This window comes from Lissotriton helveticus, chromosome 3_1 (assembly GCF_964261635.1).
Source record: "Lissotriton helveticus chromosome 3_1, aLisHel1.1, whole genome shotgun sequence".
Taxonomy (NCBI): Eukaryota; Metazoa; Chordata; class Amphibia; order Caudata; family Salamandridae; genus Lissotriton; species Lissotriton helveticus.
Window position 1 is genome coordinate 1,195,400,252 of NC_136061.1, and position 23,349 is coordinate 1,195,423,600.

At 42.6% G+C, this 23,349-nt stretch overlaps 1 protein-coding gene across 1 annotated transcript in view; it reads right to left on the reverse strand.

Annotated features, from left to right (window-relative positions):
- Positions 1-485: 485 nt before the first annotated feature.
- The window catches only part of JHY (junctional cadherin complex regulator), a 443,466-nt gene continuing 420,602 nt past the window's right edge, over positions 486-23,349 (reverse strand). The window contains exon 9 of the mRNA XM_078681831.1: positions 486-811. Within this exon, the coding sequence (XP_078537957.1) occupies positions 614-811 (198 nt within the window). The 3' untranslated portion in view covers positions 486-613. The remainder of the gene's footprint in view (positions 812-23,349) is intronic.

Consider the following 23,349-nt stretch of genomic DNA (forward strand, 5'->3'; position numbering starts at 1 on the left):
CAAAGCAAGTTGCACGAAAACTATTACCTATCCGGTGACTGGGTAAAACTATGTACACTATCCAATCACTTGTGTCAGGCTTGGGAGATTAAGGAACACATCAACTGGACGCTACTCAGTAATTACATTCTTCAAGAGAAAATAAAGAAATACCATACTGGATAAAGCTCTATGCCGAACAAGTGCATGCTCAGATCACATGTACAGGATCACAACACTTTGCAAATCTGATAGGCGGGTGGGATCTGCACACATGAAGAATCGAGAGAAAAGAGACGCTAAGCAAGGTCTTTGGAGACCTGATCAACTCAGAAGTCTATGTTCAGTCTGTAGTTATAGAATTATATGCTAATCTCATTATAAAATAGACTTTGGCGATCTATCAAAGGCAGTCTATATTTAGTGATTTCCAATGCAGGGCTTGGTGAGCAAGGTTCATGTTACGTAATCAAGCCTTCCACTTAAAATGAACTTCATACAATGAATCTGAATAGTGTCCATAGTTGCTTATCCCGAGGATCTGCCATGTATCCTGGCTCTTGAAGAACAATTTGGGAGAATCCTGCACCACACGAAACGACCAAACTGAGACAGTTCTACATGATTTCAGATGTTAAACGATATGAAGTGCTTTGAAAGCTGCCACAGCCTGCTTCTCTTGCTCGTGCCGGAGTTGTAGTTCTTCGAGCAATGTCATTTGGGGCTGGATGTTCATGTGCACCAGTGCCCTGTCTTCTTTGGGTCCTTGTTCCGGTGATTTCACAGATGTCACAGGTTTGGGCTTTGGAATCTTCTTAGCATACTCCATGGCCTAAACATGAAAGAGATATTGCTGAAATTGAAGGAATAGTGAAACTTTCTCAAGGAAACAACTTTGTACTGGCAGTTGACACTCAAAACAGTTAAAATGATTTGGAAGCAAATTGTATATTTATATTATTCTAAGTTTCTACATGTACAAACTAGCTCTCTTTATCTCTTGACATATATTACTCCTATATTCCTTGTACAACTTATTTAAATTAATACTGTTCCTTATGTACCTTCTCATATTTTATTGCATTATGTACTGATGTTTTAATATTTCTTTGATAAACAGACTTTTTAACTGGAATATGATTTGGAAGAAATAAAAAAATGACAGCACATAACTAAGAAAGTCTACACAACTGGAGATTTTGCAAACTCTAAGGTGAGATACATGCATTCATCTTATGAAGTCTGGAGACCATGAACATAATTACAGTGCTTATATTTGATATTTTGGCAGCTGATGTTTTATAGTTTATGATCAAAGTTCGGCAGGGCAGAAGCCCCACTGCAACCTAGTAGAGTTCCTACTTTGCCAGTCATTTGGTTCGTCCATTCCTCTTTTGAAGGTGTGGAAAACTCTACAGTTGACTCCGCTGTCAGAAGCCGGTTGCCCGGCAGCCCATTTGCCACAAGGCTCCAGGGTCAGTGCATTAGAAGTCCCACCCTATTTTGGACAAACCTTTCAAACACCCATTTTTAGGTCTGAGGCTGGCACAAAAGACAAGGCGGACCTGGCGAGGAAAAATAACTAATCATGTAAACTCCTTGAACATCAGGGCCATTCATTATTTGTTTTACAGAACAAACCTCTACTTTTGGATCACCTGCCGTCGTCGAAATGGCCTGCATGTATTTTCAATCTCTTATTGCATGACACTGCGTCAAAGTCTCTACCTCTGACTAGTCAAGGGCCCGGGGACACAAAAGTCACTCTAGCTACTGGCGGATACAGTGCAAGATTAGTGAGATAGGATAATATTATACCAGCGTGTAGCAGGGAAATAACGTTTTAGGACATTCCCAGATCAACTATCCTTCAGAACATTCCCTTTTCCAATAATGCACTTCCCCTTTCTTCCCCACCAGACTTTACTATTCCCTTTAGAGCTTCGGCTATTTATAAGCTTCTCTCTCATTCCCCTACTGAGCGGCTTAAATCTAAACTAGAACTTTTGTGAGAAGCTGACTTAGCCCAAGAATTTTCCCTATCAGTTTGGGATTCTATTTGGTCTAAAATACACACAGTTTCTCGCTTGGCTAGCACCACACAGACTTTCTATTTTTTTTACAACAGGCTTTTTTGTACACCCTCAGACCTATATAAATTTAAATTATTAGATTAAAAAAAATGTTGGTCCTGCCCATGCGACCATAGTGACATTCTTCATATGTTTTTTCATTGCCCAGTGGTCAAAGCTCTTTGGTCCCGCATTTGGTCTACACTTAATAATATTCTGTCTACTGATATTCCCTTTGAGATTGTACATATTTTTTTCGGTGGCTCCTCTCCCATATGAAATGTTCATTGCAATGTTCGTAAATGTATTGACCTTTTCATAGCAATTTCTTTTCAGATAATCACTACCAATTGGAAAGGTACCTCAAAAATTGCGTATAATTCTTGGTGGAATTTGCTATGTCATCACCACAGACTTGATCGTGCTTATGCTACAACTGTACCATTATTAATCAAAAGAGATTTGTTATGGCTACCTTTAACTGATTATCTCTCTAGACATACTCCTTGATTTGTTTTATGGTTCTTTATTTTCTCTTCTCGTTATTAGCTATTTATAGGTATTGAATTTGCATTTAAAGTTGCCCTCTTTTCCTTTCTTTCCCCCTTCCCTCCTATGAAAAATTACCCACAAAAGCTTTGTTTATTGGTATAGTTATTTACCCCTCTATTGGGGTTAGTAGTTCAATCAGTACTGTTTCTCAGATATCTCATGTTTCTTAGTAGTATCACTTACTTTTGTAATGATGTTTTACGTTGTATATCTTTATTCAATAAAGCTTTCTAAACTTAAAAAAGGACATTCCCAGATACTGTGGTGAAATGCAGGTGCACAACAAAAACAATTCTATCTCTCAGGAGCTCCCACCAGCCCTCCTTGTCCCCTCCCCACACACTCTGGTAACATTCTTTTAGAATGATGTTCGCTGACCACTTAGAGGTCTGTGAGCCTCATATAACGTCAGACTGAGTACAATTATCTAGTTTTCACAGTCGATCAGTTTATAGAATGGCACTGGCCACTCTTATAACTTCCTATAACATCATAGGCCTAATGTGTGGACATTGTTGAAAATCAAACCTACATGCATTGCTTTGTCAAATGTTTTGAGAAAATTCTCAAAAAGTTGTTAAATTTATCAGCAAAACAAAAATTATATTCTGTGGCTAAACCAATCGTAACTACCAAAGTCATCTAGCCACCTTTATACAACCATAATTTTTATCAGATGGTAATTGATGACACATTAAAATATGAGTAGTTATGCTAAACGAAATACATAGTAGTCTAGGAAGAGTACTCACTCAGTTAAGGAGCAGAAATGAGTACTCTTTCGCAGTGCTTAATTTGAGCCAGTGGTTCCCGGTGCTTGGCACTGGTACTTATTTGTCAACATTGGCACCTTGAATACTCTGCTACATCGTGGCGCTGTTTGTCTAAATTAGAGATGAACAGAACAAAAGTTGTTCAATAATTCAATATACAATCAAAATGATTAATACCTGCCTCCCAAGCCATTCTTATAGATTTGGGGGCCTGGTTTAGTTTGAATTGTCACACTTGTGGTTAGTAGTTTTGTTGGTTCTGTCACTGGCGGCAATGGTAGGGGCAGTGGGTGCTGCAGTGGCCACCTTACAAGGGCCCTGGCACTTATTTTTTTACAACTTAAGCCTGGACTCTTTGTGAAGTTTGTGTTTGAGGCTGTGTTAAACATGCTCAAGGTGGTGAATGTTAAAGCGGGCGACATTGTGATTGGAAATTGAAAATCTAACTACCTGATTCACAGGATAATTTGGCAATCTGCAATAACAGGTTCACAAACTTTCATGGAGACAAATTTCGAATTGTTGGATTCAAACAGAGTTCCAAGGGTAGGCTTTGAAATCTGCAAAAGTTGCTCATTGCAGGCATATGCCTGAAGAACTTTAAAAAATTCCCATGTAGGATCAGGCAGAGACATCTCCTGCATGCACAATTGAATACAATCTCCAACTACATATGGGGGAATGCCCTTCTATATCTGCAATTGCACTTTTTCTTCCAATGGAAAAATATTTGCCCTTTTCCAGAGAAATTCCTGGTGTCAAGAAACTTAAAAACTGCCAGCTTCACACCTACTGGGATGCACAAATGCATCCAAAGACAATAAGAATTATTGGGTGCTGAAAAATATTGTGTCTTGGGAATGATGGGAATTGTGCCCAGCAGGTGCATTGCCTGATCCCATCATGGCAGCTTGGAGCAGTGCAAGAGAAGATGCTACTCCAGTTGACTTTGTTGGCGGCCAATGAATGCTATCTAGTTTTGAAGGTAGAGACCTCGGAGAAGCTCCGGCAGGCCGCTGGATGTTGCTTCACTAAAAACCCTGTCATAGGTGCCACCACCCCAGATGCAAGGGAGTCTGGTTCGGAGTCGCAAACAGTTCCAAGGAGACACTCAGTCAAAGAGTGGGATAGTTTCTGACTCCGGGTAATCAGTGGTGGATGGGGGATTGCTGTCAACAGTCAGCACAGAACTCGTGAGTCAGGTGAGTGCCTCGCATGCTTTGCCTTTCTACTTCATTTTAAGTGGATTGGAGTTATTAGGGGGAGCACTGAAAAACCTGCCCTTTGCCTTGTTTTTTTCCTTTACTGCTGTGATTACGCTCCCACTGGGACAGATTTGTCTATTGCTGCTGGGTAAATCGTAAATGTAAAAAACAGCCCTGAAAAGACACAGAGGGTAGCGGCAGCTGGGCTGGGCTGTTTGTATGGCTTTGTAATGCTGAGGCTGAGGCAAACAAGAGCTTGTGACGTGTAGGCTTGGGTGCAGCATCAGGAAAATATTCAAGACCAACTATTGTACTATTACATGGTGTTGTTTACTGCAATTTTGAGCTTCTGGACTGCAGTTTGTAGGTCCTATGAGCAAAGATACCGATGAATCCCTACCCTGGGAGAAAGATAGAAGACCTTCGAGGTATGAAGGCCTGACTGGAAATATACACAAACCTTATTAAAGCGGGAGCTGAGAAGCTGCCCAGTAAAGTGAGGAGAAGGTTAGAGACCATCTGTATAGAGAAACCACAGTTAGGTAGCGGGCTATTTACCGCACTTTTTTCTGTCCAGAAGCCATAGGGCATGGAATATTACATAATAAAATCACTTTTATCACAGATGCCAATCCCCAATCTTGCTATGGCAGGAGAAGGTAAGGCAGGAGTGCTACACAGGCACACTGGGAACCCTGATATAATTGGGGGTATGGACTTGGTTGACTTCTCGCAGAATGGGCCAGCTAGAGAGAATTAGGGCAAAGAGGGTGCCAGAAGCAATCCACTGCTTAATGAAAAGCAGTCTCATGTAGATCTTACCACTAGAAAATCACTTCCACCAGTGCCAGCCAACAAAACTACTAGCAGCTCCACCTGCCTGCCTCAGTACCCAATACCTGGTACAGATTTGCTGCAGGGGATGAAACCATATCAAGGTATGACACAGGAAGATAAATCCCCTTTAATGGAAGGCAGCACTGGAGGTCAAAATGGACTCAACCTTCCTAGGCTTAAAGCAGCATTAACAGCATCTATGAATGAAATTACCAAATCCGTGTAGTTGATTTGCCCTCAGCAGGAGGCCGTGGCTATAACCCAGGAAAATATAAATGAGGAATGTAACCCTGTAAAATCAGGAGCTAATCCACGCAATATGGACAAGGAGAAGAATGAATCTTGGGATATCTTGAATGAGTCTAATATAGAGTTATACGTTCTACTCAAACAACATCTGACAGATTCAGGAGATGAATTTAGCTGAAAAGGAGATGGCATGAGAATTGAGAATGATCAAGTCTTAATTGAAACAGGCCTATGGGATATGAACTCTAGACGTGTTAAAGCTGAACAAAGGATCTTGGATTTAGAGGACGTACAACAGTCTCATTCTCAAACCATGACTCAGCTTCATAAAGAAATGCAACAAGTGAAAAATAAGCTGGAGGACCTGGAGAACAGATCATGGTGGGCAGAATTAAGGCCCAGAGAACTTTGCGCAAAATAAAGATTTGATTGAAGAAACGTAAAAGATACTATCAAAACAGGCTTTGTCTGGTCATCTTCGGAATATCTCTACAGCAAGAGCCCACAAGGTTCCTTCAACGCCACCTAAGGCAGGTGCAAAACCATGGACCACTTTGGTTTATTTTCGGGCTTTCTGAATTTGGAAAGAAATCTCAGGTAAGTAATTTAACTGAATTCATTTAAGGTGGGAACCGACTTCTGGATCTTGCGTATGAAACATCTAGAATTTGTTGGGAACTGAAACATCTATCTGAATCTTACAAGGTGAAGGGACTATAGGCGCTCAACTGCTGCACCCGGTCAAACTGAAGGTTTAGTGGGGATGGGGGAAATTTCACATTTTCACAGAACCTTCGGAAGCAGATTTGTTTTGTCTCAGATGAATAGAACACGGGCGAGTGAGTATAGCTCCGGAGCTGCCACTGGTGCAAGAGAATTCACCAATTAGATAGCAAGGCAGGTTGCTCTCGGATTCTGGGGGCTAGAAACACCAGGTGAAGATGAAGCTGGGGGCGAATGGGGTATTGGTAATATGGGCACACGGTTTAGGGGTGGCAGCAGGGCTTAGAGGAGCAGTGTAAGGGGAAAAACTGCTGGGATGCAGCTAAATGTGATTCTACCACATGACCACTGGATTGTATGTGTGTATGGTTACTTTAAGTACTTGGGGGCTTATTACAATGGTGGGCGGAAACTGCCATCGTCAGTTTCAATTCCAACCGGCAGACTATGAGTCAGCCGGTTGGAACTGAAACTGGCCAGTCATTCCGGCTGGCTTTCGACAGGCTCAAGGAGCCAGTTGGCCAGTTGGAGGCCGGCCCGTAATCCCAAAGGACGGCCTTTCTGCCCTTGGGATTACGATGCATAGTTTCCAGTAGGGTTTTCATGCCGGCCTTTCCGACTTGGAAACCCTGTCAGAAAGCATGTTTGGGTGCCCTAGCAGGGCCCCCTTGTGTGCGTGGCCTCTGGTTGGGGGCCAAGGGGGTGTCGCCCTGTTAATACCTGCACCCATGGGACAGGGTGCAGGGATAGACACTACCTCCTATTTCCCTCTGGGAGAATGTACTATGGCCAGTTTGCGGCTGTAACACCTGCTTTCATAGGGAAATGTCAGAATGTGACCGGACAGTGTTCGATTGCATCCTAATCAGGAGGTCGGTCCCATTTATGAGACGGTGTTGAGCGGATGCAAGTTCACCCGACATTGTAATCGGCCCTTTAGTGCTTACCTTTCAAATCTGGTAAGTGGTCAGGTATTAGCGTTAAGATTTGTGAGGGTAAAGAAAAAGAGTAAATAGAATTAGTCATAGTTAGCTATAACGCTAAGGGTCTGAACAATAGACGGAAGAGCAATGCTTTCATCTTAAATTTAAAACAATATAATCCCATAATTATTATTCTACAAGAGATTCACTTTATAAGGAAGTGGGAAGGTACCAAATTGAAGTACTCTAGGGTTAAAGATCGCTTTTTCTCATCGATCACAGCTTCGCACGTGGGGACTGAAGTGTTTGTCAGGAAAAAAGCAGACAGTAGTCGTCTTCCCTGGTGGTCGACATAGATGACTTTAGGGTTCCTGCACTATTTCAAATATAAGAAATAATACTGCTCAGTATTATAGCCCCCTTCATGCTAATGCAAACATCACCATTCCCTACAATGGAAGTTATGTAATAAGGCTGGGATCTATTGTGGGGACAGATTTCAAATTTTTGTCTCCCCCTTAAATTAAAATATATATATTTTTTTAGAGTTTTATATAGCGTGAACTAGACCCGAAGATATCGGGTATCAGAGCGCTGTACACAGAACCAGTTTCGTTACACAAGGACACATTCATTTTTGTTATGCACGGGGAGATTAAGTGATTTGCCTAGAATCACAAGATGTTGAGCGTTGTTGCCAAGATTCGAACCCGGTTCCCCAGCTCCGACGTCGACCGCTATAGCTGTAAGGCTATATCCTCTCCCCTAATTCAATGAATTCCTTAACTCCTAATAGTACTCAAAATAAGAGGCAGACGGAGCAGGTGGTTGTTGATTTGGCACCCGGTTAGGAGTACAAGATATTTGGCGAAAACACAATTCAACTGGCAGAGTATATTCTTGATTTTCAAAACGACACAGGTCAGCTTCAAGGATAGATGTATTTCTATCCCCTCTTACTATCCATAACATTTTCCAGTTATATCATGCAGGGGCATTTTTGGATCCCTCAGTGATGGTTTAAGATTCCCGTTGCACGACCTGAAATGAAAGGGGAGATGGAGTATGGATACAATTTTGATAAGCCATGATGCTAATTTTCAGATTTGGTTAACGGAGATTGATTTTTTTCTGAAGATAAACGAGAACACAGAAATTGTTGCAGTAGTATGGTAGGCTTGTAAGGCCACAATCCGAGGCCTTGCAATCTCCATCTCGCTGTATCGAAGAAAAAAGGTCAAAAATGATCAATATTGACTACAATTGGCTGTTGATAAAGCATACTAACATCCCTCTACTGGCCAAACTAATTGAGAAATGTGTGCAGGGGCAGCTAAGCCAACACATCTCCGAGTTCTCACTACTAGATGACTGCCAATCAGGATTCAGAGCAGGACATAGCACGGAAACGGCTATACTACATATTGTGGACGACGCGCTACAAGCCCTAGACCAAAATCGAGCGTGCCTGCTGATTCTCCTGGACCTGTCATCTGCATTTGACACGGTAAATCACGAAGCCTTACTGGCTAGACTTCGAGATAGGATGGGATTAACTGGAAATGTGCTGAAATGGTTCGACTCCTTCTTACGGAACAGAACACAAAGATTCCTGGTCAATCATTCTACCTCAACTCCATGTCCCAACTCAATAGGAGTCCCACAAGGATCGACACTTTCCCCAGACCTGTTTAATTTGTATGTCGAACCACTCACAGAAATTCTCCGAGAATCTCAGATATCCTACCACATGTATGCGGATGATACGCAAATTTACTTAAAGGTCGCCTCTGTTGAAGACATTGATCGGATGAACGAGGCCTTGAGAAGGGCACTGCAATGGTTATCCACCAATCACTTGAAGCTAAACGCTCACAAAACAGAGTTCCTTCTAATTTCACCACCTAGGTGCCAGTCGGAAATAAGGGAATGGACCAAACTAGTGTCTGCACTAAAATGCACCCCAACACTAGTCGAATCAGCGAAATCACTTGGAATCACCCTAGACGAGAACCTCAACATGAAAGCTCATATTAATGCAATGGCTAAAAGTGCCCGCTTCCACCTTAACTACTTAAGGAAAATGAAACCCTACATCTCGGAAACTGATCTAAGATTAGCAATCCAATCTCTTGTTATCTCTAGGATTGAATATGGCTGCTCCACCTTAGCAGGTTTACCAAAAATCTCAACAGCTCCGCTAAAAGCCTGCCTCCACGCAGCGGCAAGACTGATCACAGGATCAAGGAAATTTGATCATATATCCCCTCACTTGAAAGCATTAAACTGGCTTCCTTATGAAGCCAGAATACAAATGAAGTTAGCATGTATCACCCATAAAGCGCTTCACTGCAACACTCCTAGATATCTAGCCAAGAAAATTAAGATATCTGGAGGTGACAGACCAGCTCGGAGTGCCGTTGAACTGCTATTGCGGCCAGCCAGATTCCGAAAGAAAAAGACTTACGACAGAGCGTTCTCTGGAACTGCCCCTAGAATCTGGAACTCTCTTCCTCCAAGCATTAGGAAGATTCGCAATATTTCATCATTCAAACGGGAAGTGAAGAGCCACATGATGAGCAAATATCTTGCATAGTGACGCTGATCTGGGGCTGCTCTCAGAACGAGAAGCACCAACCTGAATAATATGAAAGCTAATTGTTTGGCTCAAGACTGACGCCTTATATAAGACGCAGATGTACCCTTACCTAATTGCCCTGAGGGACGATGTGATAATATTCATTTATCTCACAGTCTAAACCTACCCTCTCCTACCTCACCCCTGTCGGGGCATATGACATATGATATAAGCCCTACCCCACTTATTAATGTGAATTGCATGATGTCTGTGTTTTCATATATATATATTGTTCTCACATATTCATAGCCACACTATTATCTATCTCACAACGGTTTTGTTCTTGGAAAGCCGAACTGGTTGTTAAGCCAAAACCTGACCATCGCCTACCTCACGTTTCGATGCAGATGGCATATGAGTTAATCTTAGCCTTACCCCACCTCCTAAGGTGGTTTGCACATGTACTTTGTTTGCACTTATATTGCTTACACAATCACATTCATGCTATTATATACCTCATATCTGTTTGTTCTTTGTAATGTCAACACTTGTGTGTGTTAACTATTTTGATGTTAAGCGCTCTGATACCCACGGGTCTTGTTCGCGCTATATAAAACTCTACAATAAATAAATAAATAAATAAATACTATAAGGCTCCGGAAGATCAATCAGAGCAGGAATATCATAATTGGCTGGACAAGAGGGACACCTTTAAGGATTTATTATTTTAAAGAAAGAGTTTCTAAATAGCAGCACTTTTAACAATCAGGTATATGAAGACGGGGGAAAAATGGGGTGCTTTTTGACTTGGCAGACAAAAGAAAAATAACACCAAAATGTGATCACTCGGATTGGGGACCTCAACATAGGCACTATTCTAAATGGGAGTCACGTAATTAGAAACATCCTCGTGCATTACTATTCCTCTTTGGATAACAGCTGGTAGGAGAGGTTGCTGAGGCTATGCTCTTCTCTGGCTCCCAATTTTAAAGTTTTAAAAAATATCGCGCTGTGTTTTGAATTTACTTTTTGCCTTTTGTATTGCTTGCTTAAATTGTTGACTTGCTAACAATTTAATACTCACCTGCCTCTGATCGCCGCTCCTCGGCGCAACGCTTCTCTTTTACATTACTGTACCTAGGCTCCAGGCACCGATCCGCCACGGCTTGTGCCGTTTGCAGCGGCGGTGGCCACGTGAGCACGAAATCCCTTCTCCGCCCCCACATTCTCACTTCCGCCCTGCTGGCCGATTGGCAGGTCAGCGGGCTAGTGTTTTTCTCTTTCCTGGTACTTAATGACGCAATGGCGGAAGCGCAGCGGACGAGCGCAGCGGGAGCGCCGACTTCGCGCCGAAGTCGTGCCAAAGTCCTGCCCGTCTGCACCCGTCCGCGCCAGGTCGGGACCAGGGCCATACCATCATGCCCATAGGCTCACTTACTCTCCGCAAGTACTACACTCCTTACATACCGGTTATTTACTTGATCCTGCCACTCTAACTTGTATCATAGCACTTGGTATCGCCCGTCCTAGCCCCTTCCAGCACTGCCCCAGACCTATTCCTCTTATCACTCCACCGCCCATTCCTAGCCTACGTGCCCCCATCCCTATTCCGGCCACCTCTGCTTTTTTGCTCAATACCATGTCCGCTGTGCGGCACCAAACTGACATCTTTCATTTGCTGGACACTGAGAGCCCAGACCTGCTCTTCCTAACGGAGACCTGGTACCGCCAGGACTCCCTTCCTGATGTCCTGGCGGCCCTGCCCCCCTCGTATTCTGCCCTCCGCGCTGACCGTCCAAACGGGAAGATGGGGGGTGGAGTTGCTCTAATAGCGCGTGAGGGGCTACAATTTCAGACGCTGGCTTCTCCCATCCTGCCAACGTCAGATTGTTTAGTGGTACGTTCTGTTTCTTTTAAAACCCCTCTTACCTGTGTCTTGGTCTATCGTCCTCCCCATTCTTCCCCTGGCTTTATCACTACATTTCAGGAACTCCTAAGCACTTTGTCCATTAACAATGCCTCGGTGCTAGTCCTTGGAGACTTTAATTTATGGCCCGGCGACCCTGCTGAGGATGCAATATCTAAAGATTTCACCGCATTTCTCCTCAGCCTGAACTTTTCGCAACACGTTCACACTCCCACACATAGTCAGGGGCATATACTTGACCAGATATGGACCCTCAATATCCCCATCTCGGCGCCCTCGGTACTGCCATGTGCCTGGTCGGACCACCATCTCCTGTCCTTTTCGTTGGCCCTTAATACCCCAGCCCCTCCACGTCATCTCAAAAACATCTGGACCCAGAATTGGAGTCGAGTTGACATCTCCACCTTGTGTAGTTCACTCCGCTCCTCCCTCCCAGTCCTCGAGGGTCTGGCTTTACATTCCCAGGTCACCACATTGGACAATTGGCTTGTCAAAACCTGCGACCACATAGCCCCACTCAAGCGGGTAACTATTAACCGCGTCCACAACGCCAATAAGTGGTTTAGTCCAGCCTTAAAAGCTAAGAAACTTACAGTGCGACAAGCCGAACGCGCATGGCGCCGTGCTTACTGTCCTTCAGTTAGACAGCTTTACGTCACAGTCCTCTCTGAGTATAAGCGAGATATTTTAGCCGCAAAAAAAGATTACTTCTCTGGACGCATTATGGCGGCTGAGAACCAGCCACGAGAGATCTTCGCGATGGTCCACGAGCTGGCTGCCTCTGACAGGACCCAGTCAAAAATTCCCCCTTCACAGACCTTGTGTAACTCTCTTAATGAGTTTTTTATAGAAAAAGTGGCTACCATCAAGGCTAACATCCCCCCTCCCTCATCCTCCTTCTGTGAGTGTCCCATCCCCACCAACAGCCAGTCTTTAGCCCTTATCCCCCCTCTGACTCTGGACTCACTTCCTCCTCTTCTCAGACGGGTGAAATCTGGTTCCCCCGCTGACACCTGCCCAGCACGCATATTAAGTCAGATTTTCCTAGACTGTCCTTCCCCTGCCCTTACCCTGTTAAACAATTCATTTGAACAGGGTACTGTCCCCCTTTCCTTTAAGGCTGCTACGGTCATCCCCATTTAAAAAAAACCCGGGGCAGACCCCGGCGCCCCGGTTAACTATCGACCAATCTCCCTCCTTCCTTTCTTAGGGAAGATTGCTGAGTCCCACCTTACTCAGGTCCTAAGCTCCTTCATCGAGGGCAGCGAGTATCTTGCCCCCTGCCAAGCAGGCTTCCGCCCCCGTCATTCTACAGAGAAGGTGGTCATTTCAGTCCTGGACCGACTCAGGGAGGGATTGGACTCCAGCGTTCCTCAGGCCCTCGTTCTATTAGATCTGTCCGCCGCCTTTGACACGGTGGACCATTCCATCCTTCTGCGCCGTGTCAAGTCGGCGGGCATTGAGGGCTCCCCCCTGGCCTGGCTGGAGTCCTTCCTGTCTGATCGCTCTCAGGCTGTCCACCTGGCAGAATTCGCTGCTCCTCCTCGTAAAATAACCTGTGGGGTTCCTCAGGGCTCTTCCCTTTCCCCTCTACTTTTTAATTTGTATATTTTCCCTCTTATTTTTGCTTTGCAGCACATGGAGGTCGCGGTGTATAATTATGCCGACGACCTCCAACTTATTTTTGATTTGTCCCCGGCCTCGCCAGGTCAAACCGGCTTCCAGTCCGTGATGCTATTCATCCGTGAATGGATGAATATGAACCATCTTAAGTTAAATCCGGACAAAACAGAGCTGGTTTTGACGGGCGGTATCGGTAATCCTTGGTCACCTCTTTTCTGGCCACCATCCTTGGGTGCCCCCCCACTCCCTCCCTATCAGTTAAAACGCTGGGTATTACTCTTAATCACCAACTCACCCTTCACTCACATATTAGTTCAGTTGTCTCCTCTTGCTTTTTTTCTTTACGGACCATCAGGAAAATATCCCGGTTTTTTTTCTGTTTCCGCCCTTAAACTAATTATAATGGCCATGGTTCTGTAAAAAATTGATTACGGGAACATCGTTTATAATGGTGCTCCCGCATATGCCTTTCATCGCCTTCAGCTAGTCCAGAACCAGGCAGCTCGCCTGGTTTATGGCCTGGCTAAGTCACATCACTCTACCCCCCTCTTGAAAGCCCTTCACTGGCTTCCTATTAAACAGCGGGCACTGTTTAAATTAGGATGCCTCACTTTTCAAGCCCGAGCGGGCACTGCTCCGGCATTTATCAACTCTGCTGTCACGAATTACTGCCCGCCGAGAGCTCTTCGCTCCTCCTCCCTGGGCTTGCTGGCAGTACCACGCTTCAAGAAGAAAAGAGCTGGTGGTCAGAAATTCTCAGTTCTGGCCCCCACCTTCTGGAACGCCCTCCCACCCTCAATAAGACTTCTGCCCTCCTATATGGAATATCGTAGGGCTTTAAAAACCCTTTTGTTCCAGCAAGCATTCAACTGTTAGCTTATTGTTTTCTGTCTGCCTGTTCTTAACACTGTTGCTTTTTAAGCGCCAAGAAACTGCCTAGTATATGAGCGCTCTATAAATGCTTTTTAAATTCAAATTTTAAATAAGGGGGAATCTTCGGCTTTGGGCGCAGCTCAAATAGAGGAATTTCTACATGAAGTGCTATTAGCATAATTAGAGATTGAAGTGGCAGACCACCTGGTCAGCCCTATTATTGGGGATGTAGTCAGGAATGTTATAAAATAATTGCCAGGATCTAAAACCCCAGGGGAAGATGGCTTCAGCTGTGAATTTTATAAATGGTTTTGAACTGTATTATTAGCTCCCTTGACAATATTGTTTAACTATTTTATCAGGGGATCTAGCCTGCCTTCGTTTAAAAAGGGAGTGTTAATCAATTTTTTAACGAAGGGGAAAGATGAAACTGAACCACCTTCTTATCGACCAATAACACTCCTTAATACTTATTATAAAATAATAACATTTTTACGAGACTTTTAGCTAATAATATGAAATCCATTCCAACCAAAATGGTTTTATTCGCGGGCGAAATTTGACAACCAACGCACACTAGCAAAGTTTATTTGATTTGGCTGCAGCTGACAGTGTTCCTCCAGCTATAGTTCTGTTGGCTACAGAGAAGCTATTTGACCTCGTGAGCTCTGTTTTTTTATTCAGGATTCTGGAAAAATGTAAGTTTCAATCAGTGTTAATGAGGTCAATTGCCTGGTCCTATGAACACTTTGGCTTAAGTTATCATAAATAATTTGTGTGTTGGTACTGTATATCCCAGGACTGGCATCCTTCAGGGCTTTGTCCATATCCCCTAATTTGTTTGAATTATGTGTCGGAACCTTTCGCCCCAATTTTCAGAAATATTGTATGACATGAAGATTGTGTCACAATATTGTCACTACAAAAATATAGTGGAACAAAATATAGAACGTACGAACATCATTTTCTATATATATAATATTGTTTTTAAATATACAGTTATTTTCAATATAGTTTTTAAATTATTTTAATATATGTAATACTTTATTAATATTAGGTGTTAGTATTAACAATATAATTGTTTTTTTTACTACAGTTTGTAATTCTAATGAGTGATTTACATTTCCTTACAATGAAATTAATAATTTGTATTTTAGTAGCGTGTTGCTGGGTATGTCGGGTAATAGGGTGGGAATTTATTTAAAGTAAAAATTGGATTTTCATGAAATATTGTTTCATGTTAATTAAATATTTTACTGGAAATTAAATAGGTTTTTATTGATTAATAGTTATTTTAAGTATTTCAATTTATTTTGAGATTTTTAATATATATATATTATTTCTGTATAGTTTAATTAGTAATTTATATTTTAATAGTAGGTTGTTGGGTTTTGAGGGGAGTAGGGTGGGAAGGTATTAAGATTTTACACTCTTTTTCCAAATGATTTTTTATGTGAATTAAATATTAAATAGTTAGATGATAGTGTAATTTACATAACTGCTTATTTGTTATGTACATTAGTCGTTGTATTTTAGTTCATTTTTATTTCATTCATAAGTGAATTTAATAATAAACTTTGTAAAATCTCTTTTATATTTACCATTGGTGTTAATTTTATTTGTTTTATTTAATTCACATTTGAATGGTATTATAGTTTTATTTATAATGTATTTACTTTTGGGGGAAGTTTGAGGTTTTTATTGAGTAGTGGGAGGGAAGTAAACCAATTTTACATTTATTTATTTAGACCAAAAATGGCACCGATGCTTGTCAGGGCAAAATAGGGACCCTGAATATAAACCGTTCCACGGTTGAACAATCAAACCGCTCGAAATACGTGCACTCGTCTCCAAAAGAAGTCTCATCCAATGGTTTTCAGTATAGATGCTTTATTAACAGCATTGCAGAAGAACTATATATATATATATATATGACTGGAAGCCGAGCATAATATTCTTTTACGGTTTTGGCACTGAAGAAGGTTACGAAACCGAAATGCATTTGCTTATTAAACCATATTGAAAAGATTCCCGAAGTGCTCCGAGTGTTTGAAAGTTGCGGAGAGGCAAGAAGGTTTCACCTACCTTTACGGATGCACCCGCTGTAGTGTTCGGCAGCCTGGTGAAGTGGCGTGGTGGAATATATATATATATATATATATATATATATATATATATATATATATATATATATATATATATATATATATATATATATATATATATATTACCTACTGGCGATAGCCAGTAGGTATATATAGTTAGGATTTTTTTCCTATGGGATTTTTGAAAATTCTATGTCGAATAACTTTGGCGTTTGAGGACAGAATTGGCTGAAATTTTCAGGAAAATGGAACATTTTATTTCTGAGCAGCTCCTGAAAATTTGGGGGGGTTTCGTCAAGGGGGGGCCGAGAAAAAATGGGGGTCCCAAAACGTGTTTGTCCATGCAATTTTCCATAGGGCGGTTGGCCTCACTTTTAGCCTGAACGGCTGAATGGATTTACACCAAACTTGGCAAAATTGTAGGGACTGGTAGCCCGATGTGCCTTTGCTATGTCTCAAGATATAGGCTCCAGTGGTTTTTACGAAAATTAACTTTGAAAAATATATATTGGGCTACATTGGGCTATATATATGTTGGAGCCCAAATGTAGCCCAATGTAGCCCAATGTAGCCCAATGTAGCCCAAAGATGGCCACCAGAGACAAAAAAAAACAAATGTAGCCCAAATATCAGCCAGATGTAGCCCAACTATAGCCCAATGACAGAATGTCCCAGAGTGTTCTAAAGAACAACTAGAGTGCTAACAGCCCTACTTATTACAAAGGTATGGCACACCTGAAGCCATCTTGATTGGAATAAAGTGGTAACTCTTAAAACATTTAATTTAAAAATGAACAAAATGAGGGGGTTCATTTTGCCATAGAAAGTATGATTAGCGAATATTTGACGAAATCCCGCATACCATCAGTCCGCAAAAAAAATCCCGCATGTACTATTAGGCCGCAAATTAAAATAACGAAAACTTTTAGAACGAATATGCCTTTAGCATACACTAAACAACTAAACTACCCTAAACCCTAAAACACTACCCCCAGCATGACCCTACACTACACAAACAGTACAACACTACCCTAAACCCTAAAACACTACCCCCAGCATGACCCTACACTACACAAACACTACAACACTACCCTAAACCCTAAACACTACCCCCAGCATGACCCTACACTACGCAAACACTACAACACTACCCAAAACCCTAAAACACTACACCCCAGCATGACCCTACACTACGTAAACACTACAACACTACCCTAAACCCTAAAACACTACCCCCAGCATGACCCTACACTACGCAAACACTACAACACAACCCTAAACCCTAAAACACTACCCCCAGCATGACCCTATACTACGCAAACACTACAACACAACCCTAAACCCTAAAACACTACCCCCAGCATGACCCTACACTACGCAAACACTACAACACTACCCTAAACCCTAAAACACTACCCCAGCATGACCCTACACTACGCAAACACTACAACACTACCCTAAACCCTAAAACACTACCCCCAGCATGACCCTACACTACGCAAACACTACAACACTACCCTAAACCCTAAAACACTACCCCCAGCATGACCCTACACTACGCAAACACTACAACACTACCCTAAACCCTAAAACATTACCCCCAGCATGACCCTACACTACGCAAACACTACAACACTACCCTAAACCCTAAAACACTACCCCCAGCATGACCCTACACTACGCAAACACTACAACACTACCCTAAACCCTAAAACACTACCCCCAGCATGACCCTACACTACGCAAACACTACAACACTACCCAAAACCCTAAAACACTACCCCCAGCATGACCCTACACTACGCAAACACTACAACACTACCCAAAACCCTAAAACACTACCCCCCAGCATGACCCTACACTACGCAAACACTACAACACTACCCAAAACCCTAAAACACTACCCCCAGCATGACCCTACACTACGCAAACACTACAACACTACCCAAAACCCTTAAACACTACCCCCAGCATGACCCTACACTACGCAAACACTACAACACTACCCAAAACCCTAAAACACTACACCCCAGCATGACCCTACACTACGCAAACACTACAACACTACCCAAAACCCTAAAACACTACACCCCAGCATGACCCTACACTACGCAAACACTACAACACTACCCAAAACCCTAAAACACTACCCCCAGCATGACCCTACACTACGCAAACACTACAACACTATCCTAAACCCTAAAACACTACGCCCAGCATGACCCTACACTACGCAAACACTACAACACTACCCTAAACCCTAAAACACTAACCCCAGCATGACCCTACACTACGCAAACACTACAACACAACCCTAAACCCTAAAACACTACCCCCAGCATGACCCTACACTACGCAAACACTACAACACTACCCTAAACCCTAAAACACTACCTCCAGCATGACCCTACACTACGCAAACACTACAACACAACCCTAAACCCTAAAACACTACCCCCAGCATGACCCTACACTAAACAACCACCACAACTCTACACTACACTAACACAACACTACACTACACAACACTACACTACACTACACAATCACTAACCCACGAAAAAATTAACACAAACCCACTTACCTCTCTCGTCATCGTGGTTTTCACAACGCAAATGCATTTACCATACATGCCTTTAAAACGTAATTCTTTGTAAAGGCATGCGCGATAAATGCACATGCGTTTTGAAAAAATGCGGGATAATGGTATGCGAGGTCAATGACCTTGCGGGATAATGGTATGCGGACTGAAAGTCTGCAAGATTAAAAATGCGGGAAAATGGCTGCAAACCATGATTAGCAGCAGACTTCCCTGGTGAGCACTAGCTTTACTACAGTGATCTAATGAGCAACTAGAGTGCTAACATTCAGAATTTATGGCAAATGTGTGACACATCTGAATGCCTTCTTGATAGAACCAAAGTAAACAAGCATTGAAAATGCAATAGATCTCGCCCTCGTTTAAGTTGAAGCCATTCTGTTTGTAATGAGGTGGCTTTTTAGCTTTGCTTTTATTAGTGTTTTTAAAACTTTCATGTAAATAACATGCATATGTATGCATATATGTATATGTATGCATGCATTTATATTTAAATAGATATGCAGATTATATATGTTTATATATGTATATTACCTACTGGCGATAGCCAGTGGGTATATATAGTTAGGATTTTTTCTCTATGGGATTTCTGAAAATTCTATGTCTAATAACTTTGGCGTTTGTGGACGGAATTGGCTGAAATTTTCAGGAAAATGGCACATTGTGTTTCTGAGCAGCCCCTGAAACCCTGGGGGGGTTTCGTCAAGGGGGGGCCGAGAAAAAAGGGGGGTCCCAAAGCGCGTTTTTCCTATTCATTTTTCCATAGGGCGGTTGGACTCACTTTTAGCTCGAACGGCTGAATAGATTTACATGAAACTTGGCAAAATTGTAGATATGGTTTGCCCGACGTGCCTTTGCTATGTCTCAATATATGTGCTCCAGTGGATTTTGAGAAATTAACGTTTAAAAAAATATATATATCTGTGACAGCGCTCCGGTTAGCGCCCCGGTTCGCGTACCTGACGCGTAACGGAACTTCGCGAAGCGAAGCTGATTGGCTCTCCGGTGTCTGTCAACATTCTAAACAGTCCGGAGCAGCCGCCATCTTGTCTCTCGGTACGATCGAGAGACAAGATGTGGTGAAAAACGAAGGGGGAAATGAAGGAAAGGGGGCAAGGTAGACCACTCCTGACCCCCTAGGATTGATGAGGGGGATATTAAAGTGCCCCGCGGGGCAAAAAAAAAAAGAGGCGCGTCCCGGTACGCGAACCGGGCAGCTCACCGGGCAGCTCACCGGGCAGCTAACCGGGCAGCTAACCGGCAGCGTAGCTGTCAACATTGTAAACAGTCCAGAGCGGCTGCCATCTTGTCTCTCGGTAGGTTCGAGAGACAAGATGTGGTGAAAAAAGAAGGGGGAAATGAAGGAAAGGGGGCAAGGTAAACCCCTCCTGACCCCCTAGGATTGATGAGGGGAATATTAAAGTCCCCCGCGATTTTTCGCGGTAGAGGCGCTTCCCGGTACGCGAACCGGGCAGCTAACCGGCAGCGTAACGGGAGTCCGCCATCTTGTGTTTTTGGAGCGTCCGGTTCGCGTACCGGGTAGCGTCCCGGTAAGCGTAACAAGGGGAAAACCATGAGAAACAGTAAAAAAAAAATGAAGGGAATAGATTTCCAGCAAACTTGGCAAAATTGTAGGGACTGTTTGTTTGATGTGCCTTTGCAAGGCCTCAAGATATGTGCACGTGTGGATTTTGTCTAATTAAGGTTAAAAAAAAAATATATATCTGTAAGCGTGCTCCGGCACGCTTACGTTACGGGTTTTGTTTGCGCTGCAGAGCCGATACGTCACGGTTATGCGACGCGTCATGAGGCGTCTCACGTGGCTACGTGATATGTCACGTAATAAAGAATATATTTTACAGCTATAGATATTAGCTTTTAAAAAACCAATGAAATTCACTGAAAAAACCATAGGTTATAGACCATATATAGTTAGGAATTTGCATTTACAAAACCTTGAAAATTCACTGAAAAAACCATAGGTTAGAGACCATATATAGTTAGCTGGACATTTTATTGACATAAAACCAATGAAATTCCATATATAGTTAGTTGCACTAACTATATATCGCACACCCGCAATCCACTGCTGATGATGTCACATATTACATCATTCATGACATGGTCAGTGACATCACTGATGACATCACTGATGACATCTCAAATGACATCACTGATGACATCACTGATGACATCTCAAATGACATCACTGATGACATCATGACACACCAATACCAGTTACTACATACGCACTCACTGATTCCTACGTCTACACACACATTCACTCATTCACCCATACAATCACTCATACATACAGTCACTCATTATTACAACACTATCATATGCACTCATACACCTATGCAGACACTCACACACTGCCACTCATCCATGGAGTTACTCACACACCTAGTCAGTCCTGTAAAGAATCAATCACACTTCCATTTCCTCATCTATACAGTTAAACACAGAACACCATACTTCAGTGACATCACTGATGACATCACTGATGACATCTCAAATGACATCACTGATGACATCTCAAATGACATCACTGATGACATCATGACACACCAATACCAGTTACTACATACGCACTCACTGATTCCTACGTCTACACACACATTCACTCATTCACCCATACAATCACTCATACATACAGCCACTCATTATTACAACACTATCATATGCACTCATACACCTAGTCAGTCCTGTGAAGAATCAATCACACTTCGATTTCCTCATCTATACAGTTAAACACAGAACACCATACTTTTCACACATATACTAACACATACTTACTCTCTTATACAATCACTGATACAAGTACACATTGATATGCACAGAGTCACACACCTCCCAGCCAGCCACACACACACTCAGTCTTCCATACATCCACTCATTCTTCAATATGTAAAACATATTTAAACTTTACAAAAACACACAGACACTAGATGATGTCATCAGTGATGTCATTTGAGATGTCATCAGTGATGTCATCAGTGATGTCACTGACCATGTCATGAATGATGTAATATGTGACATCATCAGCAGTGGATTGCGGGTGCGCGATATATAGTTAGTGCAACTAACTATATATGGAATTTCATTGGTTTTATGTCAATAAAATGTCCAGCTAACTATATATGGTCTCTAACCTATGGTTTTTTCAGTGATATATATATATATATATATATTCATACACATATATAAATATATATAATTTCCCAGTGGCAGGTGCCATAGGAAATGCATTTTTTGTTGCTAATACCTGTATCCTTTGGTGAATCTCCTTTAGAAAATTTCCCAAAAAAGTGGTCATTTATCACATGGGTGCCGAGAAAAAGTGGGGGTCCCAAAACGCGTTTCCCTAATAATTTTTCCATAGGAACTTGACACCACTACAGCCAACACGGCTGAATGGATTTACACCAAATTTGACAGAAAGCTAGATCTTGATCCATAAAGAGCGCTTTTTGTGTTTGGGTGTAAATCTGTTCAGCAGTTTTGAAGAAAATTAAGGTTAAAATCATTGTATATTTCATGCCCTACAGAATCTGCAGAGCTAACAGATCTCAAAGTGAGACTTCAACCAGGAAGTGCTGCCAGCGATCTCAGGACTCTGGACTCAGCCCTGAGTCCTAAAAAATGTTGCCACGAATTCGCAGAGGATTGGCATATGTGAAAAACGTAAAAATAAAAAATAAAAAAAAGAATGATCTCTCGCGCTTCTTTTTCAAACCCCTTGGGTACACAACACATTTACGTTTTATTGGAGAGAGCCGCACATTGCCCCATTTCCCAGGCTGATTTTGGCCCTGGGGCCCAAAGTGTATTTAGTGGGAGGGAGGAACGCAGCCCCTCTCGCTGAGCCGCTTTTGGCCCTGGGGTCGCCAGTAGGTAGATATAGTTAGGACCTAGTTTTTGGCGCCGGTTGATGAATCTTCGCAAATTTCTCAAAGATGATGGCCCGCTCCGCTCCGCTCCTTCCCTGATAGTTTTTGGGGGTTTCGTCAAGTGGGGGCTGAGAAACAAGGGGGATCCCAAAACGTGTTTTCAGCATGGTATTTTCCATAGCACCTTTAGACATGGCTACAGCCCGAACGGCTCAACGGAATTACAAGAAATTTGGCAAAATGGTAGAGTCTGATTCGCAGATCACACGTTTGCTTAAATGCTGTAAATCCCTCCAGTAGTTCCTGAGAAAATCAAAAGAGAAAAAAAGGGGTCCTTGTGGGACCCCTGAGCAGGCTTAGGGGGTCAGGGTGCTTCTACCCTGCCCCCTTTTTGAGTTCTAAACCTTTCCGAGCACGAGCTGCATGCTCATTGGCTTT